At 46.4% G+C, this 20,533-nt stretch overlaps 1 protein-coding gene across 2 annotated transcripts; it reads right to left on the reverse strand.

Moving 5' to 3' along the window:
* Positions 1-407: 407 nt before the first annotated feature.
* bcl11ba (BCL11 transcription factor B a) lies at positions 408-18,981 on the reverse strand. 2 transcript variants are annotated; one of them, XM_076027775.1, is made up of 4 exons: positions 18,869-18,981; positions 17,905-18,602; positions 12,434-12,907; positions 408-3,350 (listed from the first exon to the last, which is right to left on the reverse strand). In XM_076027775.1, exons 2-4 carry the CDS (start codon positions 17,957-17,959, stop codon positions 1,357-1,359), a joined length of 2,523 nt encoding a protein of 840 aa, XP_075883890.1. In that variant the 5' UTR covers positions 17,960-18,602; positions 18,869-18,981; the 3' UTR covers positions 408-1,356. The 2 variants fall into 2 exon arrangements, with proteins under 2 accessions (XP_075883890.1, XP_075883889.1); XM_076027774.1 differs by lacking the exon at positions 18,869-18,981 and having other exon boundaries at positions 17,905-18,772.
* Between the last annotated feature and the right edge of the window lie 1,552 nt (positions 18,982-20,533).

Genomic DNA, 20,533 nt, shown 5'->3' on the forward strand with positions numbered 1-20,533 from the left:
TGCTTCTTTCTCTTTATTCTTTTCTTAAAGAGCCTCGTTGCAACTTTGGATGCTTTATGATTATAATGATAATAATAAATTATATTATCGAGGTTTCACCTCTTCAATATCATGTGTATTGGAGGAATGTAGTCCTCCAAATTCCCCAAATCATCAAATTTCAAATTGTAAATGGATTATTATTATTTATTTATTTTTAATGTTAAACCAACTAAATAAAACAAAAACAGTTTTCCCTTAAAATACATTTGAAGTAGTAGTGGCTTCTCCTGTGTACACCAACATAATTTACTTCGACTAATCGTCATAAGAATGACAAGTACAAAATTTGATATATCAGTTTTAATTTTGATATTTCTTTTTACATATTAGGATAAAGTTTGAATAATAGTCACTTAGAGATGTAGTTGCTGTCAATTGTGTCAAATTTATTCATTATTTACTGAACTCCACACCCTGTAAAAGTCATACAAATAGTGACACACAAAAAAGAAGTATGATTTACCCTGAGATGTATTGATATTCTATCTCTGCACGTACTTGTGGTGAATTTGCCGTTTGTGTCTCTAATAAACATCTTTTCCACGTGCTTAAAGTTTATGGACCAGAAAACAACAAACGCTAAAGCTGTAAATGAAAATCCTTCTGGCGTTAGTGTCAAAGCAGAGAGGCTCAGTGGAACTCACGGGTGGGGGAGGGGGGCGGAGGGCGGGGCTTGGGGGAGTCGGGAGGGGGTCGACTTTGAATCCAGGTGAACTTGCAGTACTCAGTACTACACGTCCAAATACACCGACTTGTATCAGAATGAGTTCACGCTCCTACACCAAAGGATTGTTGTCCGCAATAATCATCATCATCATCATCATCATCATCATCATCATCATCATCACACAAAGCAACTCTTGCATTCTCATTAACATATTATTATTATTATCTGTGAGGAGTCAGATGGAGCTAACTAGTACACTTCAGTACAAGCAGTGGCCAAAACAACAAGGTTCCATAGAAAATGGGCTCAAACTCTCAGGATATCGTGGGGTCGTATAAAAAAAAGACACAAAACCAAAGAATGAAAACAGACTAACAAATGTACCTGCACATGCCAAAAATACAAAAATCCAACGATAATAAATACAGAAATTATTGCACAGTTAAAGGCGTCACATATTTTTCCAACTCAAACGCACTGATTGTTCAAAAACGTATCTCAAATGAGGCAGTTTAGACAACTTGGATTTGTTTCAACATCTTTGTTTTCTCTGGCAGTTTCCTATAAAAACATGAACTCAATATCGTCACCCAAAAACAAAAAGTTCTTCCGCGACTGACGGAGTCGCTTTTGACCGGGAGTTCATTTTAGCTTCTCTCCGCTTGTTCGATTTTGACCTCGCTGGTCATCAAGTGTTCCCCGTGCCACTTCTTCATGTGCTTCTCCAGCGTGCTGTACACGCTGAAGGGCATCTGGCAGATGTCGCAGCGGTACACGTCCTTGCCCAGCTGCCCGTGGGTCTTCATGTGGCGCGTGAGCTTGGAGCTCTGCGCGCAGGCGTAGTTGCACAGCTCGCACTTGTAGGGCCTCTCGCCGGTGTGGCTGCGCCGGTGCACCGTCAGGTTGCTGCAGTTCTTGAAGACCTTGCCGCAGTACTCGCAGGTGTCGCTGCGCCGGCTGTCCTTGGAGCTGGGTCTGCCCGGGCCCAGGTGCGGGGTGCTGCCCCCGCTGGCGGTGCCGCTGCGACCCGACAGGCCGCCGTCCATCAGGAGGTCGCCCGGCGGCGTGGAGAAGCGCAGGCTGCCGTTCTCGGACGAGTGCTCGGAGGACGTGGCGAACGGAGATTGTCGGGAGTCGCTGAAGCCCAGGAAGGGGTCTTTGATGAAGTGGCGTGAGGCGGCGTAGCCCACCAGCCACTGGGAGTAGACGTTCTCCGAGGGGATGTGCGGCGCGGACGCCATGTCCAGGTCCTTCTCGATTTTGATCCTCTTGCTGGAGGAGTTGGACAGGGCGGGGCTGGCGATGGACGGCGGCTTCCGGGGAAACAGGCTGGAGAAAGAGTCGCCCGAGCCGCAGTTGCGGCCGTTGACGACGGTCCTGTCCTCCTGACGGTGGCGCTCCATCTCCCCGGCCACCGAGTCGTCGTCCCCGGTGTCCCGCTGGCCGTCGGAGCACCTCTTGGAGAACGGGATCCTCTTACGATTGTCAACGATCAGGTTGTTGTACTGCTGCACGGCGTTGAGGCCGCCGCCGTCCACCAGCTTTTCAAGCTCGTACGACGGCTTCTCCTCCGACTGGGGCTTGGCGCCGTTCTCTCTGTTCCGGTAGTACTCGCACTCCGCGCTGAAATTGGACTCGGGCCGACTCTCGTTCTCCAGCTCTTCCTCCTCCTCCTCCTCTTCCTCCTCCTCGTTGCCTTCTCCCTGGAAGTCGCCGTCGCGATTCTTCATGCACTCGCCCGTGACGTCGCTGGTGCCCGGCTCCGGGGAGCTGGTGGCGGACAGTCCGTCGTCCGATCGGCCCGTCAGGGATCCGGCCTTGTGCATGTGGGTCTTCATGTGCCGCTTCAGCTTGCTGGCTTGGGAGCAAGCGTGGTCGCACAGTTGGCACTTGTAGGGTTTCTCTCCGGTGTGGCTGCGCCGGTGGACCACCAAATTGCTTTGGAACTTGAAGGTTTTGCCGCAGAACTCGCAGGACTTGGCCTTGTTGTGTGTGTGCGGAGGGGTGGTGCTGTTGGGGGGGATGGGCGGGAGCGGAGGGGTGCTCAGGAAGGGTGATTTAGGCCCAGGCTGGAAGGGGTTGGGGTTCAAGAGTCGATGCATAGGTGTGGCCCTGCTGGGGGACAGCGGTGGCGTGGTGCTGTTGGTGTTCCCTGCCAGCTCGCGCAACCTCCTGGAGAAGTCCATGGACTGCGACTCCATGGCCATGGGAGCGAGCCGCATCACCCTCTCAAAGGCACTGGGGTGCTGGGAGATGAGTCCCATCTCCTCCGCACTGAGGCGCTCCAGCCGGTGGGGGTCGAAGTGGTGGCGAGGAGGTGGGCTGACGAAGGGAGGAGTGTTTGGAAGGCGGCTCTCCAAGAACCCCGGAGGAGGCTCCCGGAGCAACGGTCCCGTCATCCGCAGCAGACTGAAGGGGTTGTTCTCCCCCAGGAAGCTGGTGAGGGGCGACGGGGGGATGGAGTCGCTGACCATGGGCGGCGGCATGCTGATGCGGGGGGTGAGGGCCGAGCTGGACGGGCTGGACTCCAGGTAGATGCGAATGCCATGGCTGTTCTGGACGTGCTGCAGCAGGAACCAGGCGCTGGAGAAGGGCTGCTTACATGTGGTGCAGATGTAGCTTGAGGGTTCGTCCCGACCACCTGCAGGAGACACGGAGAGAGAGAGAGAGAGAAGCTCCGGTCAGTGGTGGAGGTCTAGCTTGAAAGAACATGACAACATGTTTCCATGAGAGGACAGAACCTGCTGGTTCTACCTGCAGTGACCTTCAAGGTGCAGTCATGCAATGTAAAAAGTGAAGCAAATGTATAGACAGAGATAGATAGATAGATAGATAGATAGATAGATAGATAGATAGATAGATAGATGTTCTTTATTGATCCCAAATTGGGAACACAGGAACTACCCGAAAAATTAGAATATCAAGTAAAGGTTGTTTTATTTTGGCAATTTAACATAAAAGATGAAAGCAACACATTTTATTGAACCATTCCACGCAAATTGACATCTCAAGCAGTTCCTTGTTGTAACTTTGCTGATTAAGATTTTCAGCTTATTAAAACCACAAACCCACAAACTCGGAAAATTATTATAAAATTTGAGGGTTTTTTTTTTTAAGCTGCAAGACCTGATCAACAGAATCCATACAAAATAAAAACTTGAAATGTATTGATTTGCATACTATATATAGTACTGTACACTGTTGCAGCACTGAAACCAGTCCAAAAAAAGGAACTCACAACCTCACTGTCAGCATTGAATTGTTGACTGAATTAGGCGTGAAGACTCTTGTGTGTTTCTCACTCAGGATGAATTGGTGTCTCTCGACGAAGAGAGTCATTGTGCGACGCTACTGGAGTGCAGAGAACTGATTTGCTGTCATGAGTTGATGGAGGCCACAACACTGCACACTTTGCCTGTTGGAGGGTTGGCTGGAGGGTCCTGACAGGATGTAAAGTACTGAGTCTATAATCCTTCACAGTTTGTGCTGCATTCTCATTTAATCAGCCCACATGAGTGGCTGACAAGGTGAACGATGCTATTATTAGATTGTTTAGGTCCCTGAAGTCACCGGCTGGGGTTTCACCTCCCGCTCTTGTGTTTACGATGGAAAATGGCACCAGAAAAGCATCGCAGAAGGCCTGACAGTGAAGGAGAATCACCGCCATCACCATCATCGCCAAAGGCTGGTTTTTATTATTCAAAGAGTCCAAAGAGGTAAAGGGTTGATTGGGAGAGGATTTGAGACTGAACTCTGTTCACACTCACTTTCTGCTGTTTCAATCAGCTGCTTGCTAATTATTCTTCAGAGCACAAGGAGGAAACAAAGCAACACAAGAATTTATCCATAGTGGAAACATGAACAAGCATTTTTTTTTTAATGTATTGCACCGATAAAGTCCAGAGTAGTTGTCACAAACTACATCAAAGTGCCACCTGCTAAGCAGTAAAAAACTACCAATGGGTGTGCACACAGAGAAAAGTTGCTGTGTATAGTGAAAGCCATGGGTCATACCTACTGTGTGTGTGTGTGTGTGTGTGTGTGTGTGTGTGTGTGTGCGCGCGCACCGTCCCAGGGGACAGGTAGTCCAGTGCAGATGGCCAAAGATGCAGCCGGAGGCGAGAGCACATTATGATCATTCTGATGTCAGCGGTACTTTAATGCACGACTCTGTTTAATCAGCCCATTATTCCCCATCTCCATATGAAGAGAGGGAGAGAGAGAGAGAGAGAGACAGACAGACAGAGAGGGGGAGAGAGAGGGGAGAGAGAGAGACAGAGAGAAAGAGAGAGAGGGAGGGAGAGAGGAAGCAAGCAGCTCATCGCTTGATTTGGCGCAATATGTAAAACCCATGTTATGTTGTGTAGCATGTGTGTGTGTGTGTAGGAAAAAGAATGTGTCCCTCCTGCTATTCCTTTATTGTCCTCTTCCTCTCTTCCTCTCTCCTGTTCATCACCTGACGTCTGCTTTGAAGTCAGTTTGCTTGACGTGCAGAATAATGTAACACTTTGCTGAACAATTCAAACACCGGCAATATTTTGTTCAATATACAATACAATACAATACAATATCGAGACCTATAGCTGGAAATGACCATCAGATGGTGAGGAATCCATGTTATTGAAAAGGCTGATTGGAACGAAGAGAGCAGATGATCTCCACCATCACTTCCACCAAACTCAATATGACTTCTGTCACTCAGTGGAGTCGTTTGGCTAAAACAAATGACGCAATTCCACCCCCCAAAAAATAATTGCACTTTTCATCCCCATGAATCATAATAATGATGATAACACCGCCCTCTCATTGTGTTCCCCTGTTGGCTCAGTTTCACACAATATCACATCAGTCATTACCAACAATCCACTCTCCGCTGTGATTCAATTTGCCGTAATTACTGCGGCTGCGGCTAATAAAAAGGTGACGGAGGGAGAGAATGGCAGCGGAGGAGTGGAAGGTCAAGCGGCAGTTAGCGCCACTCGTTTTCACTTTGACTCCGCTGGATTCATCCCGGGCGGCTAATGGCCTGATTCTCTTCAACCTCTCCTCAGTAAATACCGTCCAATTACAGGTTAACTGGCTGAATTAAATCACAACCATTACACTGGGGAAGAGGGGGGCGGTGGAAGGAGGGAGGGGGGGATGGATGGAGGGATGGAGGGAGAGGAAGGGGAGAATGGAGCAGCGGCCGACTCTTGTCTGGGCTTTTTTCAGGTTTTCTCTCACAAAACAGGTGGCGGTGCTGTTGGCTGATTGGGTCCCGGCTTCAAAATAAAATTTTAATATAAATGATATAATATGTGTGTCGCTCAAGGTCCCTTCATCGCGTCCACTCACTGGTAGCAACACTTTCTACTTTGTGAAATACACACAACTGATCACCTGCTGACAACCGCTAGGAATTCACTGGTGCTGTAGTCCAGACGGCACCAACCAACCAAGACCAAGACGTCATCAAGACCGGAGAGTATAGAGGTCCACATCAAGACTAAGACCAGGACCAGAGAGTATAGAGGTCCACATCAAGACTAAGACCAAGACCAGAGATTATAGAGGTCCACATCAAGACTAAGACCAAGACCAGAGAGTATAGAGGTCCACATCAAGACTAAGACCAAGACCAGAGAGTATAGCGGTCCACATCAAGACTAAGACAAAGACCAGAGAGTATAGAGGTCCACATCAAGACTAAGACCAAGACCAGAGAGTATAGAGGTCCACATCAAGACTAAGACCAAGACCAGAGAGTATAGAGGTCCACATCAAGACTAAGACCAAGACCAGAGATTATAGAGGTCCACATCAAGACTAAGACCAAGACCAGAGAGTACAGCGGTCCACATCAAGACTAAGACCAAGACCAGAGAGTATAGCGGTCCACATCAAGACTAAGACCAAGACCAGAGAGTATAGAGGTCCACATCAAGACTAAGACCAAGACCAGAGAGTATAGCGGTCCACATCAAGACTAAGACCAAGACCAGAGAGTATAGAGGTCCACATCAAGACTAAGACCAAGACCAGAGAGTATAGAGGACTAAGACCAAGACCAGAGAGTATAGAGGGATGAGGAGGTGAAACCAAAGCTTTCATTTCTCTTATTGTGGCGTCATTGCAGTGTTGGCTGAAGTCAGAAATTCCCAGTCCGCCCAGTCCGGGACCAAGACCAGACCCAGTAAAAATACCTCCAAGTCTGAGACCAGACCGAGACCAATGTGGAGAACTTACACGACGAGAACTCACAGTTCTCTCCTCTGTGAGCCAAAAATTGTAAAATTGTAAAAGTAACTTTATAATGTGTAATGGCCTTATTAAGTATTGGCGAGGACTGAAATGCGAGTACTGTCCCCAATCATCACCACGTCCTCAACTTTGCAACCGCTGCATCTCAGACGCGCGTCATCCCACAAAACAAAGGATGATTCTTCTGCTGCGAATTTTAACAAGAGCGGCTTAGCCGATCATCGCCAAATGAGGCTGTCTTTAGATCATTAGGGGCGCAGGGGGGTGGAGGAGGGGAAGGAAGGAGCGCTAGGAGAGAAAAGAAGACAAGAAAAAAGACAAAAATCCATCTCTCGCAAATCCTGGAGGCTACAGTCAAAAGAAAATTGGGGAATTGTAAAGCAAAAATCCGCAAAACAAACTCGCACATATGTGTGTGCACGTGTGTGTGTGCGCTTGTGTGTGTGTGCGTGTGCGTGTGTGTGTGTGTGTATGTGTCCTATTGACAAATTAGAGGGATTACGAGATGGAGAGTGCCAGAGCAGAGCAGCTTATCCTGCACACTGGCCCACAACACTGCGTCTGTGTGTGTGTGTGTGTGTATGTGTGTGTGTGTGGTGGTGGTGGTGACGGGTGGGGGGGACTCCACATGTTAATCAGGACGTGTGATTGGTGGAGGTGGTGGCACATGCAGGGGATTGTCATTGCCCTACACGCACCCCTGGACACGGAGGCGCGTGGATCAGAAGGAACGCTGTCATACACGGGAACATCATCAACATATAGTCTGCTTGTTCCTGTTTGGTGGGGGGGGGGGTTAGTTTTGCTTCCTGTTTCCTGAGTGGTTTCACCTGGTGTCCATTCCTGCTGTGTCCCACCTGTGTCTATCTAAATCAGGTGGTGGGCTCAACTCTGTGACTGGTGGGCCACGATAGCTTCTGAGATGTGACCTAAGAAATGAAGAAGTCAAGAATAAATGCAAACGTATGTACGTTCTATGAGATATTTCAATATTCCATCTCCCCCGACATCCCTGAAATTGACGTGCTGAGGCCACAGGGAAAATAAAAGTGAGGGCTGATGTGTGAAAGGAGTGGAGGAGGAGGAGGAAGAGTGTTATGGTCAAACTCTGTTTGCTTAGAACGAAAGGGCAGGCGAGTGAGAGAGAGAGAGAGAGAGAGAGAGAGAGAGAGAGAGAGAGAGAGAGAGAGAAGTTTGTGTGTGTGTGTGTGTGTGTGTGTGTGTGTGTGTGTGTGTGTGTGTGTGTGTGTTGGACAGGAGCAGATCCAGACCAGAGATGAAGGTTACAGGGGGGTTGAAGAACCTTATAAGGCCTGGAGGACGACTGAGCTGCTGCAATACACACCTGCAGGTCAGGAGACAGCCTGCAGGGGGAGCCAACCTCACCTCAGGCTGTCAGGTTGCCAGGTTGCCAGATGCAACTTTTCCCCCCATTTTACACTTCAATAGCAAATTCTCATCGCAAAAAAACTAGACATTGCTAGCGATGCTCGGGGTCAAGTCATTAACCTTTTATCAAGTGGCGTTTCTCAACCGGTGGGTCGCAACCCCAAAGCGGGCCTTGGGGCTTGGTGGCAGTTTCACAGCTGAACTCATCAAGTGCAAAAAACAAAACATCCTGACGATCCTGATTGGATGACACAGCCACACTTTCATTACAGACTTGAACTTCACCGGGAGGCTCGTGTGTGGATGAGAGCTCATGTAAGTAAGTGTCCCATATTTAATGAAATGAAATGGGATTTTTAAAATGATAATTTTAAAATAATAATAATGATAATAATGATAATAATTGAGACCTTCAGGTCTCCTCTCTGAAGGTGTAGGAGGTCCTGATGCTTCACTGGATTCCAGCACACTGCAGTGCTAAAGTGGAGCATTTCAATCAGCTAGCGGAGTCCAACTCCAACACTCAGTGGGGCCAAAGGTCAAACTGGGACAAAGTCTCGGTCAACATTGACATTGATTGAACTAATGTTTCTCCAGATACAACAGTCAACCATCTTATATGGAGCTGAAAAAAAAAAGAAGCTGAATATGGAACAAAGCAAAGCTTAATGCTGCACAATAAATAACTCCATGTTGCACACTTTGCTAAATCTAAATTCAAATTAAAAAAAAAAATAAAAAAAAATCATCAAATTATGATTGAAATCCTCTGCTTCAAGTCACAACCCAGTAGCTCCGCTCTCCTCAGACCAAGCCAGTGGAGAATCAGCTGGAGTGAAGTGGTGTTTGGCCAAAGAAGACCACTGAAGAACCAAGAGCCCACTGAACAGGAGACCCCCCCCCACCACCACCACCACCACCACCTCCTATGTTGGCAGCCTCACTGTGAAAACCTCATTCATCATCTTCACCCCGACAACCGCTGGGGCTTCAACCGCACAAAAATTACCAAAGTACACGGAGCGGGTGGGGGGGAAGGCGGGGTTGGTGTGTGTGTGTGTGTGGGGGGGGTCTGATGGGGAGTAATTAACATAGCTTCATATGCAAATTGTGTAAAAAGGCAGAACAACAGAGTCATTATGCAGATGAGGAGGCTGATGGAGCCTCTTGACGAGCAGCTTTAGCATCGCTAGCACGTTAGCTCTGCTGCTAACTGCTGCTGGCAAGGTGTGTGTGTGTGTGTGTGTGTGTGTGTGAGAGAGAGAGAGAATAGCAGCAGCAGCAGAGTCATAAACCTGAGGTCTAGAGGGGGGGGGGTGTTGGAGGGTGAGGGAGTGAGGGGGGTGTGAATGTGATATGAATATTCATGAGCTCGGCGGCTTTGATGATTAAAAGAAAATGTTAATATTTAGACGAGCGCTGGCAGAGTCGTTAACATGGCGGAGACGCAAGCAGGAAAAAAAGAAAATAAAAAAATAGCAAAAAAAAGAGGGGGGGGGGTTGAAAAAATGCTGCAACAATTTTATTTTTAATCCTCCGTCAGGCATCACCAAGACTGGAGATGGTCTTGTTTTGCATCCGTCCAACTAAATGTAGTTTGCAGTTTCGTAGTTTCACCCATGCCTGGTCTAGAACCATTTAGAACTACCTAGAACCTCCTTAGAACATCCACAGAACCACCCAGAACCGACTAGAACCACCCAGAACCACTTAGAATCACCTCAAACCTCCTAGAACCATCAATCTTCAATCAATCAACCAATCTTCAAGTTTCGGCGGGCCGGATTAGAGAGCTTAACGGGCCACATATGGGCCCCCGGGCCACAGTTTGCCCACCCCTGGTGTCGCTGGATGTGTGAGACTCATCTGGTTACAGGTTCTGAAGACGAAAGGCCTCACTGGTACTGGAGGTCCAGTTTTAAATAAAAACATATGTTCCTGAAATTAGCTTTTAGTTTTCAGTCATCACCAAATTAAATTTTCTAATTATAAAAAATGTGGATTCAGGATTAATAACAGTCTCGTTTTTTTGAGTTTCCAGCGCGAACAAATGAGTGGACGGCTACGGAAGCCCACTGCTGCCACACTAGGAAGAGAGCAAGGATCAGTAGCACCAAATAACGTGAAAAATATCAGCAAATATCGTGAAACTATCACGATATTTGCTGATTTTCTTTCCTGATATTTTTCACGTTCTACCAATACTACTGCTACTAACTGTTGAACATGAATTCACAATGTCAAAGCCGACTGAGAGGCTCGAGCACAGCGCACACGAGGGATTTGGCTTGCAGGTGATGATAAAATAGAATAGAACAGAATTCTTTAAAAAGACAAAATCATTCTTTACATTTAAAATGACCTTCAATCTGTATTCAACTACAAAACAATAAATACTAAAAACCATCATAAAAAAAGACACATCGCACACAACACACACACACACACACACACACACACACACACACACACACACACACACACATTCATCACATTCACACTGCAGTTTGTCTGCAACCAAAACAATCTTACAAAAAATATTCAAAGAACCGTCGCGATTTTCTTGACATTTTATTTTTCTAAGACGACTTGCTGAGAGATTTAGCGCCTCACAAATGAATTCATCAGAGGGTCAATATTATATTGGTACACAACTGAGCTCAGTCGTGATTTATTTACATGCATGCGTGTGTGTGTGTGTGTGTGTGTGTGTGTGTGTGTGTGTGTGTGTGTGTTACATTTACAACTACATACATAAATTTACATTTTTGTGCGTCGTCAGACACACAAAAATCAGACATTTTCTCAAATGCGATGCTATTATTATTATTTTCTTTAAATCTGTGGGACTTCCCTTCTTTTTTCAACTCTCTCTCTCTCTCACACACACACACACACACAGTGTTGCTGCCAAATGACAAGGTGTCATCATCTTGTTTGTCCAATTGTCGCTTTTTCTTAGGCCTGCGAGTCTGTCTCTCACTCCCAGTGTGTGTGTGTGTGTGTGTGTGTGTGTGTGTGTGAGTGTGTGAGTGGACTGGCTGAGCGTCTGAATGAAATCCTTGTTGACAAGAGACTTTAGCGGCAGCGCAGCGTTGTGACAGCTGGTGTTAAACACCACACACTGTGTGTGTGTGTGTGTGTGTGTATGTGTGTGTGTGTGAGAGAGGGAGTGTTTATGATCCGTTCTATAACTAAAGAAAATCATATAGAGAAAATATTTTTCTCTTTTTACATATATATATATTTTTTTTTCAACCTGTTATACCAGTATATATATATATATATATATATATATATATATATATATATATGTATATATATATATATACATACATTTACATGGCAATATTCATTCATACAATTTGCAATTTATAGCAACAAATATTTAGTCATTTGCACCATATACATATGTATATATACGTATATACACATACATAATTAAGTGCTTAGCAGTGAATTAAATATGAGCAGAAATACACGTTTCCTACGTATATACTTTGTATGTATCAGAATCAGCTTTATTGACAGTGCAGGCGAAACAAGGAATTTGACTCTGGTTTTCCTCTATCCCACTACTTAGGTAAAAAACAAAAACAAAAACAAAAACTACAGAATAAGTAAAGCAAGGGTAAACAAGTAAACAATGTGCAAGTCGGTAGAGTAAAATAAGGATCTATATATAAGTCTACATAGTATAAATAAATAAAATATGTAGAGAGATATATGTAGATATGCAAGCATTCGTTAAATGTGCACATATACCTGAAAAATACCTAAATATGTGTATATATATATATATATATATATACATATATATATACATATACATATATATATATACACACACACACAGTATGTATATTTTAGCTTAGTGAAAAAATATGAGACCCCCTTGTAAACTTTGCGTTGGGTCTTTCAGGGGTCTTGTGGGTTAATGGGGGGGGTCGGACCCCTGGATTTCCCATCCTGCCTTGCGGCTCTGTCTTCAGTTTAGAGAGTTTCCACACTTCTCACACACGCACGCACGCACACACACACACACACACACACACACACACACAATATGATGGCGAGGGAGTCTCCCCCTACCTGTGGCGGTGGTCTCCAGCTTGGGGAAGACTCCTCTGGTGGGGGGGGTCCTCTCTGGGCGGCGGCCCCCCCTCCCTGGCCCCTCCCCTTCCTCCTCAGGGGTCACCTGGACGCCCACCTCCACCGGCTCCGCCCCCTTCCTGGGCAGGGGGAGGGTGTGGTGTGGGGGGGGCCCTCCCCCGCCGGCCCCCCCCTGCTGCTGGGGGTGGGGGTGGGGGCACTGCTTCCTCTTGTGCTGGATGAAGAGCAGGATGTCTCCCAGCGGGAGGCTCAACCTGCAGCGGCCGCAGGTCAAGAGGTCGCGCTCGGCCAGGGGGAGCTGGGGGGGCGGGGCCAGGGGGGCCAGGTCGGCCTCCTCCTCCTCCTCCGGCAGGTGGGGGTGAGGGTGGCGGTGGGGGTGGGGGGGTCGGCGGGAGGACAGGCTGACTGGCTGGGTGGGCAGCGGCTCAAAGAACTGAGGGACATCAGCCTCCACTGGAGAGAGAGAGGGGGGTGGGGGGGGGGAGAGCAGTGAGAAAAAAAAAAGATATTTCTAACAGTCGTTATTTAAAATTAATAATCAGACATTTTTTCTGGTATTTTTTGGGGGGTCAAATAATAGAAAAACATCATCACTGTCTCTGCAGGTCTGTGTGGGTGTGGGTGTGTGTGTGTGTGTGTGCGTGCGTGTGTGTGTGTGTGATCTGTTCTATAACTAACAAAAATTCTATAGACATCATTTCCATCTTGTTTTCTTCAAGTTTCAGCCAACCGGATTAAAACGCTTAACGGGCTGCAAATGGGGCCCCCGGGCCGTAGTTTGCCCACGGCAGGTGTAGAGTTGTGAGGGGTTTTATAAAATCTGCAGCAACAATGAAAAACACTGCGATCCAGAAGCCTCAGCGGTGCAGTGCAGTGCAGTGAGAGAGAGGAAGGAACGAAATAGCAAACAAACTGTGGGATTCATTTGGAATAAAGTTTCTTTGCTCAGTTTCAACGTTTCAGCTCGTGCAGTTTGTCTCATGCCAAGCGTCACTCACTTCCTGTCTCTCTCTCTCTCTCTCACACACACACACACACCTGACAAGAAAGATGAAAGGGAACATTGAGTCGGACTCGGTGTGAACGAACGTTGACAGGAAAAATTCTGCCGCGCTAGAAATTAAAAAAAAAAAAAAAAATCCTCTATTATTTTTCTCTAAGAACAAAATGAGAGAAACGCTGCAGAACTGAAACTGTGACTGAAAAAAAAATCTATTTTCAGATTTGACCTTATTTTAAAAAAAAAAGAAAACAAATATATATATTTATATATATATGTATATATATATATACATATATATTTGGCATATTAGGCCCCGCTTCATTTTATATTTTGTTAGCTGAATTTAGGATGACGAAGTCACGCCAGTCAGAGGTGGTTCATCAACTGTCTGTCTATCTGCCTATATTTCTATCTATATTTCTATCTGTCTATCTATCTCTTCAATGAAGCATTGTGTCACTGTGGGATTTAGAAGCAGGTTTAATCATTTTAAAGCAAAGACACATTACGATGCTGTGTTTCACTGCAGCTCCTGAACGCAGCACTGCAGCTGCCAGGTCACTGAGTTCAAGGGAGAGAAAACGATGCTGATTTCCTAACATACTGCCACACGTGTGTAACTGCATCAGCCGACATCTTCTCATGAGCAGTCACCATGTTACCGCTGAATTAAAATGGGTGTGTGTGTGTGTGTGTGTGTGTGTGTGTGTGTGTGTGTGTGTGTGTGTGAGAGAGAGAGAGCGAGAGAGAGAGAGAGAGAGAGAGAGACGGGCTGTGTGCAGGTGTGAACTGCTGAGTGTGGTTTGGAAGGTTTTGATGTCACCTGATACACACACACACACACACACACACACACACACACACACACACACACACACACTGACAGCCTGAGAGCTCCTAGCAGGGCCGGGGCGAGAGAGACAGAGAGACAGGAAGAGAGAGAGAGAGAGAGAGAGAGAGAGAGAGAGAGGGAGGTTAGATGTGTAATGTTGAAGAACGAGTGATGACAGAGAGGAGGAGTGGAGGAGGGCCAGCTGTGTGTGTGTGTGTGTGTGTGTGTGTGTGTGTGTGTGTGTGTGATCTGTATTTATTATATTCATATTCAGCATTGATCTGCTGGATGTCAGTGCTGCTGCATTATATTTGCTTTGTGGATCATTACAGTACGGCTATATAAATGTCAGTGTGATGAATAAAACAACACACACACACACACACACACACACACACTTGCAAGCAAGAATGTAATGCTGTGTTCTGTGTCCTGTCAGTAACTGAAGTGACTGAAGTGAATTCTGCTTCCTGCAGCATCAACGCACAACACTTTCTCTGTACGACTCTTCCAGTTTGGTTAGTTAGCGAGCAGATCAAACATGCGTATGCACACACACACACACACACACACACACACACACACACACACACACGCACAAAGGCGCTCGTCCTATTTCTGTAACATTTTACGTTTGTACTTTTTTTAATATAATTTCAATGATTCGTGAAATATTTGTTTTACGAGGAGCAACACAAGCTCACACTGTCACACACACACTGTCGCACACTGTGTGTGTGTGTGTGTGTGTGTGTGTGTGTGTGTGTTTGTCAGTGGTTATTTAATGTCGGGACTCGTTTGCATTAGAAACAGAATTATTTCAAATCGTCTTTTCCAAACAGCGGAGCTGCGACTGAGGAAGATGAGGAAGATGAGGAAGATGATGATGATGACACACATTAAAGATGGCATTTTGGTTCTTCCTTTAAAAAAAACATCTCATCTAACTATATGAACCCCCCCCTCAGTTGTTTCCTCCTAACAAAGCCTCGCCCAGCAGGGGGCCCCGCAGCTTGACGAGCCGCCCAGAAAGAAAAACACAAAAACACAAAACACCAGCATCTCAATTGGGTGACTGCAATTTACACCCTGTCTGTGTGTGTGTGTGTGTGTGTGTGTGTGTGTGTGTGTGTGCAGTCTCTCTGAGTGCTGCTGTCTGTCTGTCTGCCCTGTTTGTGTCTCTGCAGCGCTGAATCTCCTGGATGAAAGTGTGTGTGTGTGTGTGTGTGTGTGTGTGTGTGTGTGTGTGTGTGTGTGTGTGTGTGTTGGGTGTCAAAAAAGAAAAGCGTCTCAGCGAAGCCAAAACAACAAAAGAATATATATATATATATATATGTATATATACATATATATGTGTGTGTGTGTGTGTGTGTGTGTGTGTGTACTGTTATATATAAATAAATATATACAAAGCTGTTAAATTGAAAATAAGATTTTTAGTGTTATTAGAATGCAGTAGTAACAACACTGTGTTCAACATTCCTATTCAACAGAACACTTTTTTTTCTGTGCCACAGCTGTGACACCTTTTTTCCATTTTGTAGTTGCAACGTTTTTTTGTTTTGTTTTTTTGTTTTTGTTTATTAAAAGCTGAAATTTGAGGTTGAGGTATAAACCAGATGAACTTCGGCAGTGTCAATGTGAAGCCACTGTGAAACACAAAGACTGCAGGTCACTGCTCTTCTAGCTGAGAATGACCTGGAGCTCACATCATAGGTGGAGTGGAGGAGACACCTTCTTATTACACTCTTGTTATTACACTCTTGTTATTACCATGTTATTACACAGCTACTGTCCATTATTTCCTTGTGTGTACTGTGAAAAATATACAATATAAAAAGTCTCACATCTTATAGTTTCAACCACAGAGTCACACGTGTTTTAATCAGGAGACAGAAATTTTAGGAGGTGTGTGTGTGTGTGTGTGTGTATGTTGTTCTACAGAGGAGACCTTTGTTTTCCTGGGTGTGGCCTTGTAGAACTGAGAAGTAGCTCTGCTTGAACACACGCACACACACACACACACACACACACACACGTGCAACTCTCAACTTCATTTCATCTCCACTGTTGCAGCAGCTCCGTGTGCGGAAGCGACGCAGCAGCAGCAGCAGCGCGCGCCCAAGGCGTGACCCATTTCCGAAAAGGTAAGTATGCACGCGCACGGACTGACGCTCGTGCACGCACAAGTTTGCCAGGCCCTCGGCGATGAAAAAAAATGGAGACGTGTGTGTGTGTGTGTGTGTGTGTGTGTGTGTGTGTGTGTGTTGATACTGTGCAATGTGTTGCAACGTGCAAGTCATTCAAACAAACAAGAGAAACAGGTGCAATCAATCAATCAATCAATCAATCAATCAATTCGACGCAATGACGCAAATCAGGCGTTTCCTCTCACTGGAATCAAAAGAGGCAATTTTTTTTTTAGAATAGGATGCGAGTGAAAGTGGTCGCTCCGCTTGTTGTTGTTGTGTTGTGTTGTTGTTGTCATGACTCGAGGTGTGTATGAAATCACTCTGATCTTTCGCTGTCACACTCTTGTTGTCTTGCGGACCAAACGCGCAGAGCGCGCAGCGCATCGTTTCCTCTTCGCACCTTCTGCACACTTCCCACATGCCGCTGCTGAGACTCGCGGACCAGTTTTAACCCCCACAGCACAGCGACGTCACAGTGACCGTGATCCAGTCGAGCCAGGACCAGTCGGGCCGTCCTGTCGCTTCAGCCCCAATCCATGAAATCAAACGCACCGAATTGTTAATAAGCCACGAGGATAAGTGCCGTTCATTCCGCTGAATGAACGATTTGATTCGCGCCTAAAGAAATGGAGTGCGCGGTAAAAGATCAAAGAAGAAGACGATTGTGTTATTGTGTGAGAGCCAGACCGGAAATAAATTACCGGTATTTATTCCTCCTTGAGTTGGTTTTTCTTCCCTTCGAGACAGAAAATAGTTTGACAGTCAACCTCATGACGCGACCAATTTAAAGAGAAATTCTAAAAAATAAAATAAAATAAAATAAAATGATAATAATCAATGAAAGTCTAATTTAAATTATATTTTCTGTAATTTGTTTGCTTGAAATACCGGGCAACTATCTCCTTTTTTTAAAGACTCTTTTACCGCGTTTAAAAGACTTACTGCTGCTTTGTTCACTGCCAAACTGCCGCAACCAGCCGCTTAATTAAACAGTTGAAAAGTTTCTAGTGAGCTTTAAAAAAAAAAAAAAAAAAAAATGCATATGCGCGTTATTAATTCATAAGAAATCATATTGTACAAAGCGAAAGCGAGGAAAATAAAGCGTGTGAAGGAAAGTGAATAAAAAAAACAACGATGGTGAAACGACGACCGCGGAGCTTCAGCTGCGATTATTGCAAAATACCATGAAATTATAGGATTGATAATACTCCAACTATACAAGTAGTAGTGCTAGTAGTAGTAGTGGTAGTAATAGTAGTGGTGGTGGTGGTATTTACAGGTTTAAAATGTATCAGGGAAACTTTTGTCTGCTTTTCATGAGCATCTCGACCAAAGAAGAAAAAGAGAGAAAAAGAAAAAGGCTTCATGAAAGTGGAGAAGTGATGAAGTGATGGAGTGATGGAAGCGGCGCTGCGTGGCTCACCTGGTGCCTCTCTGCGGGACAGGTGCTGCGGGTTCCCCTGCTTGCGGCGGGACATCGCCCCGGCGATCACACCGGCATCGCCCGGTGGAGCAGCGCTGCTGGTCGGCTGGGCTCACCTCCTCCTCTCCCTCTCCTCCTCCTCCTGGTGCTGCTGCTGGGAGCTGCCGGGCCCCCTCAGCTCCGCCGGGGTCCCTCCTTCCTCCGGCAGCGGCTGTGCAGGAGGAGCCGCAGATGGAGCTCCTCCAGGCGGCAGCGAAGAGGAAGAGAGTCCGGCTGCTGCGCACCGTCAGCCGGGGTGGAGGTCCCGGTGGTCCCGGTGGTCCTGGTGGTGGCGCCACCTGGTCCACTCACTGTCCGGCCAGCGCGCGTCCCCGCCCGGACAAAGTCACTCTGGAAGTGCGGAGGCGCGTCCTCGACCTCCTCCTCCTGCTGCTCCTCCTCCGCCTCCTCCTCCTCCTCTTCACTCCTCCAGCTGTGAGCCGCCGACTGGACCCGGACCGAGGATTCTCTCCCGCGCCACGGTCACTACGGTAGCCCGGAAGGTCCAGGAGCTGTGGGTAGGGACCCTGTCACCTCCTCCAGCTGCTCCTCCTCTCCCTGCTCCTCCTCCGCTGCTCCTCTCTGGCTCTGCGCCGTCGTGCTGCTGCTGCTGCTGCTGCTGCTGCTGCTCCGGCCACTGGTGCGGCTCCGGCTCCCTCCTTCAGTGGCAGCGGGGAGATAAAACAGCGCAAGTTCAAGTGCGGACGTGACGCTCCGTCTGCGGAGGGAGAGTGAAGAGCACTGGGGGCGACTAGCGGCGCTCTGGAGCGCGCGCGCGCGCACACATACACACACACACACACACACACACACACAGACGAAAGCAAGCACACACACACACACACACACACGTGCGCACGGACTCACTCACACGCACACAGCACGCAGCTCGGACTATCCACACAGCGCGTGCGCGTGTGCGCACCCTCGTGCTGTGCTGTAGTGTAGTCGCTCTTCGAGAGGCTTCAGCACCGCGACACTGTTCAGATCATCAGGAGCCGGTTCATGACTCGGTTCATGAGCCGGTTCGGTCCAACACAGCTGCACTGAGAGTCCAGTCAGAAGAAGAAGAACAAGAAGAAGAACAAGAACAAGAAGATATCAAACAATTCACTGCTATCTATTAATTGCAGGGGCCGCTTCCATCGGCTGAACCCATTTTTCTTTTCCCGGGATAAATTCCCAGTGATGGTTGACAGCTGAGCCCCACAGAGCAGGACCACTGAGTGCACTCTTAAATGTTCTGAGGATTTTACAGTAGTTGACAGTTTTATTTCACAGTAAAATACTCTTTGAGAATTTATTGCAAAATCAATATTTTACTGCATTGTTTCACAGTAAAATGTTGTATTGAGATTTGTTTTGACAACATCGCACTCACTTCCGTGTTAACACGTGAAATGACTGTTAAAAAGTGCAAGTACACAGGAAATTACTGTAATTTTTTTTCCCCCAGTTAAGTACTGTAAATAATACACTGCTACATCGCAGTGATTTCAGTGACATAAAAAAAAAGTTGTTAAATTACACCGTCTATTATCATTAATTTACTGTGAAGTGTTTACTGTATAAAGGACTGTGAAAGTACTGCAACTAGTAGCCAGTAATGTAGTGCAAATTTACAGCCCCAAATGTTGGTCTTCCCAAAAGAAATCTCAATGCAATATTGGACTGTGAAATAATAAAGTAAAATATTGATTTAGCGATACATCTCGATGCAGTATTTCACTGTGAATGAACAACTACTGTCAACTACTGAGAAATCCTGCTGATATTTAACACGGCTGTGAAAGTGTGTGAGCAGGTCAGAGGCTTCAAGATGCCTTCAGGTGACGTTCAGACTGTTGGACATCATTCCGCGCCGTGTGTGTGTGTGTGTGTGTGTGTGTGTGTGTGTGTGTGTGTGTGTGTGTGTGTGTGTGTGTGTGTGTGTGTGTATTAGAGGGAACATCAGTGTTTTCTAAAGTGAACATGTGAAGCTGCTGCTTCCTTCTCAGCCTGATTTGGAACTACAGCTGCCTACTCCATCATCTTCATCTTCATCTTCATCTCTCTGGTGCTGGATTAGCTGCAAGGTCGTGCGTCTTCCTCTCTTTCTTTTTCTTTTTCTGTCTTTTGCGAGTGTCTGCGGCACCCAACGCCGTCGCTCCGTCTCTGCACCCTCAAAGAGAAGAAGATTTTTTACCACCACAATTTCATTGCATTTCATTTTTTCACTGGGATGAAATAAAAAGAAGGATAAGGTTCTTATTTTTACAAGAAAGTGAAGAAGAAGAAGAGGAAGAAGAAGAAGAAGAAGAAGAAGAAGAAGAAGAAGAAGAAGAAGAAGAAGAAGAAGAAGACGAAGGAGGAGGAGGAGGAGAGCCGAGCGTAGGCCTCAGGGTTTGGTTTTTTTTCACTTTTTTTTTATTATTTTTTCATTTCTTCATCCTCTTTCACACTTCTCTTTCAGTTGCATTCATTCAGCCGAGCCTGCAGTCAGTTGCCAGGTGTAGTCACATCATCCTCCCTCTCCATCCCTCATTCAGCAGGAATCTTCTGTTTGGGACTTCTCTCTATACTTTCCTCCCCCCTCCACTCCTCTCTCTCT

Source organism: Nelusetta ayraudi, unplaced genomic scaffold (genome assembly GCF_046127955.1).
Source record: "Nelusetta ayraudi isolate G7.1 ecotype Tasmania unplaced genomic scaffold, CSIRO-AGI_Nayr_v1 ptg000021l, whole genome shotgun sequence".
Lineage (NCBI taxonomy): Eukaryota > Metazoa > Chordata > Actinopteri > Tetraodontiformes > Monacanthidae > Nelusetta > Nelusetta ayraudi.

Coding starts and splice junctions, on each gene's coding strand:
- bcl11ba (XM_076027775.1), bottom strand. CDS start 17,959: ATGTCCCGCCGCAAGCAGGGGAACCCGCAGCACCTGTCCCGCAGAGAG. Junction 12,908..17,904: donor GTCCCGCAGAGAGGCACCAG/GTGAGCCACGCA, acceptor CTCTCTCTCCAG/TGGAGGCTGATGTCCCTCAG. Junction 3,351..12,433: donor GCTGGAGACCACCGCCACAG/GTAGGGGGAGAC, acceptor TGTCTCCTGCAG/GTGGTCGGGACGAACCCTCA.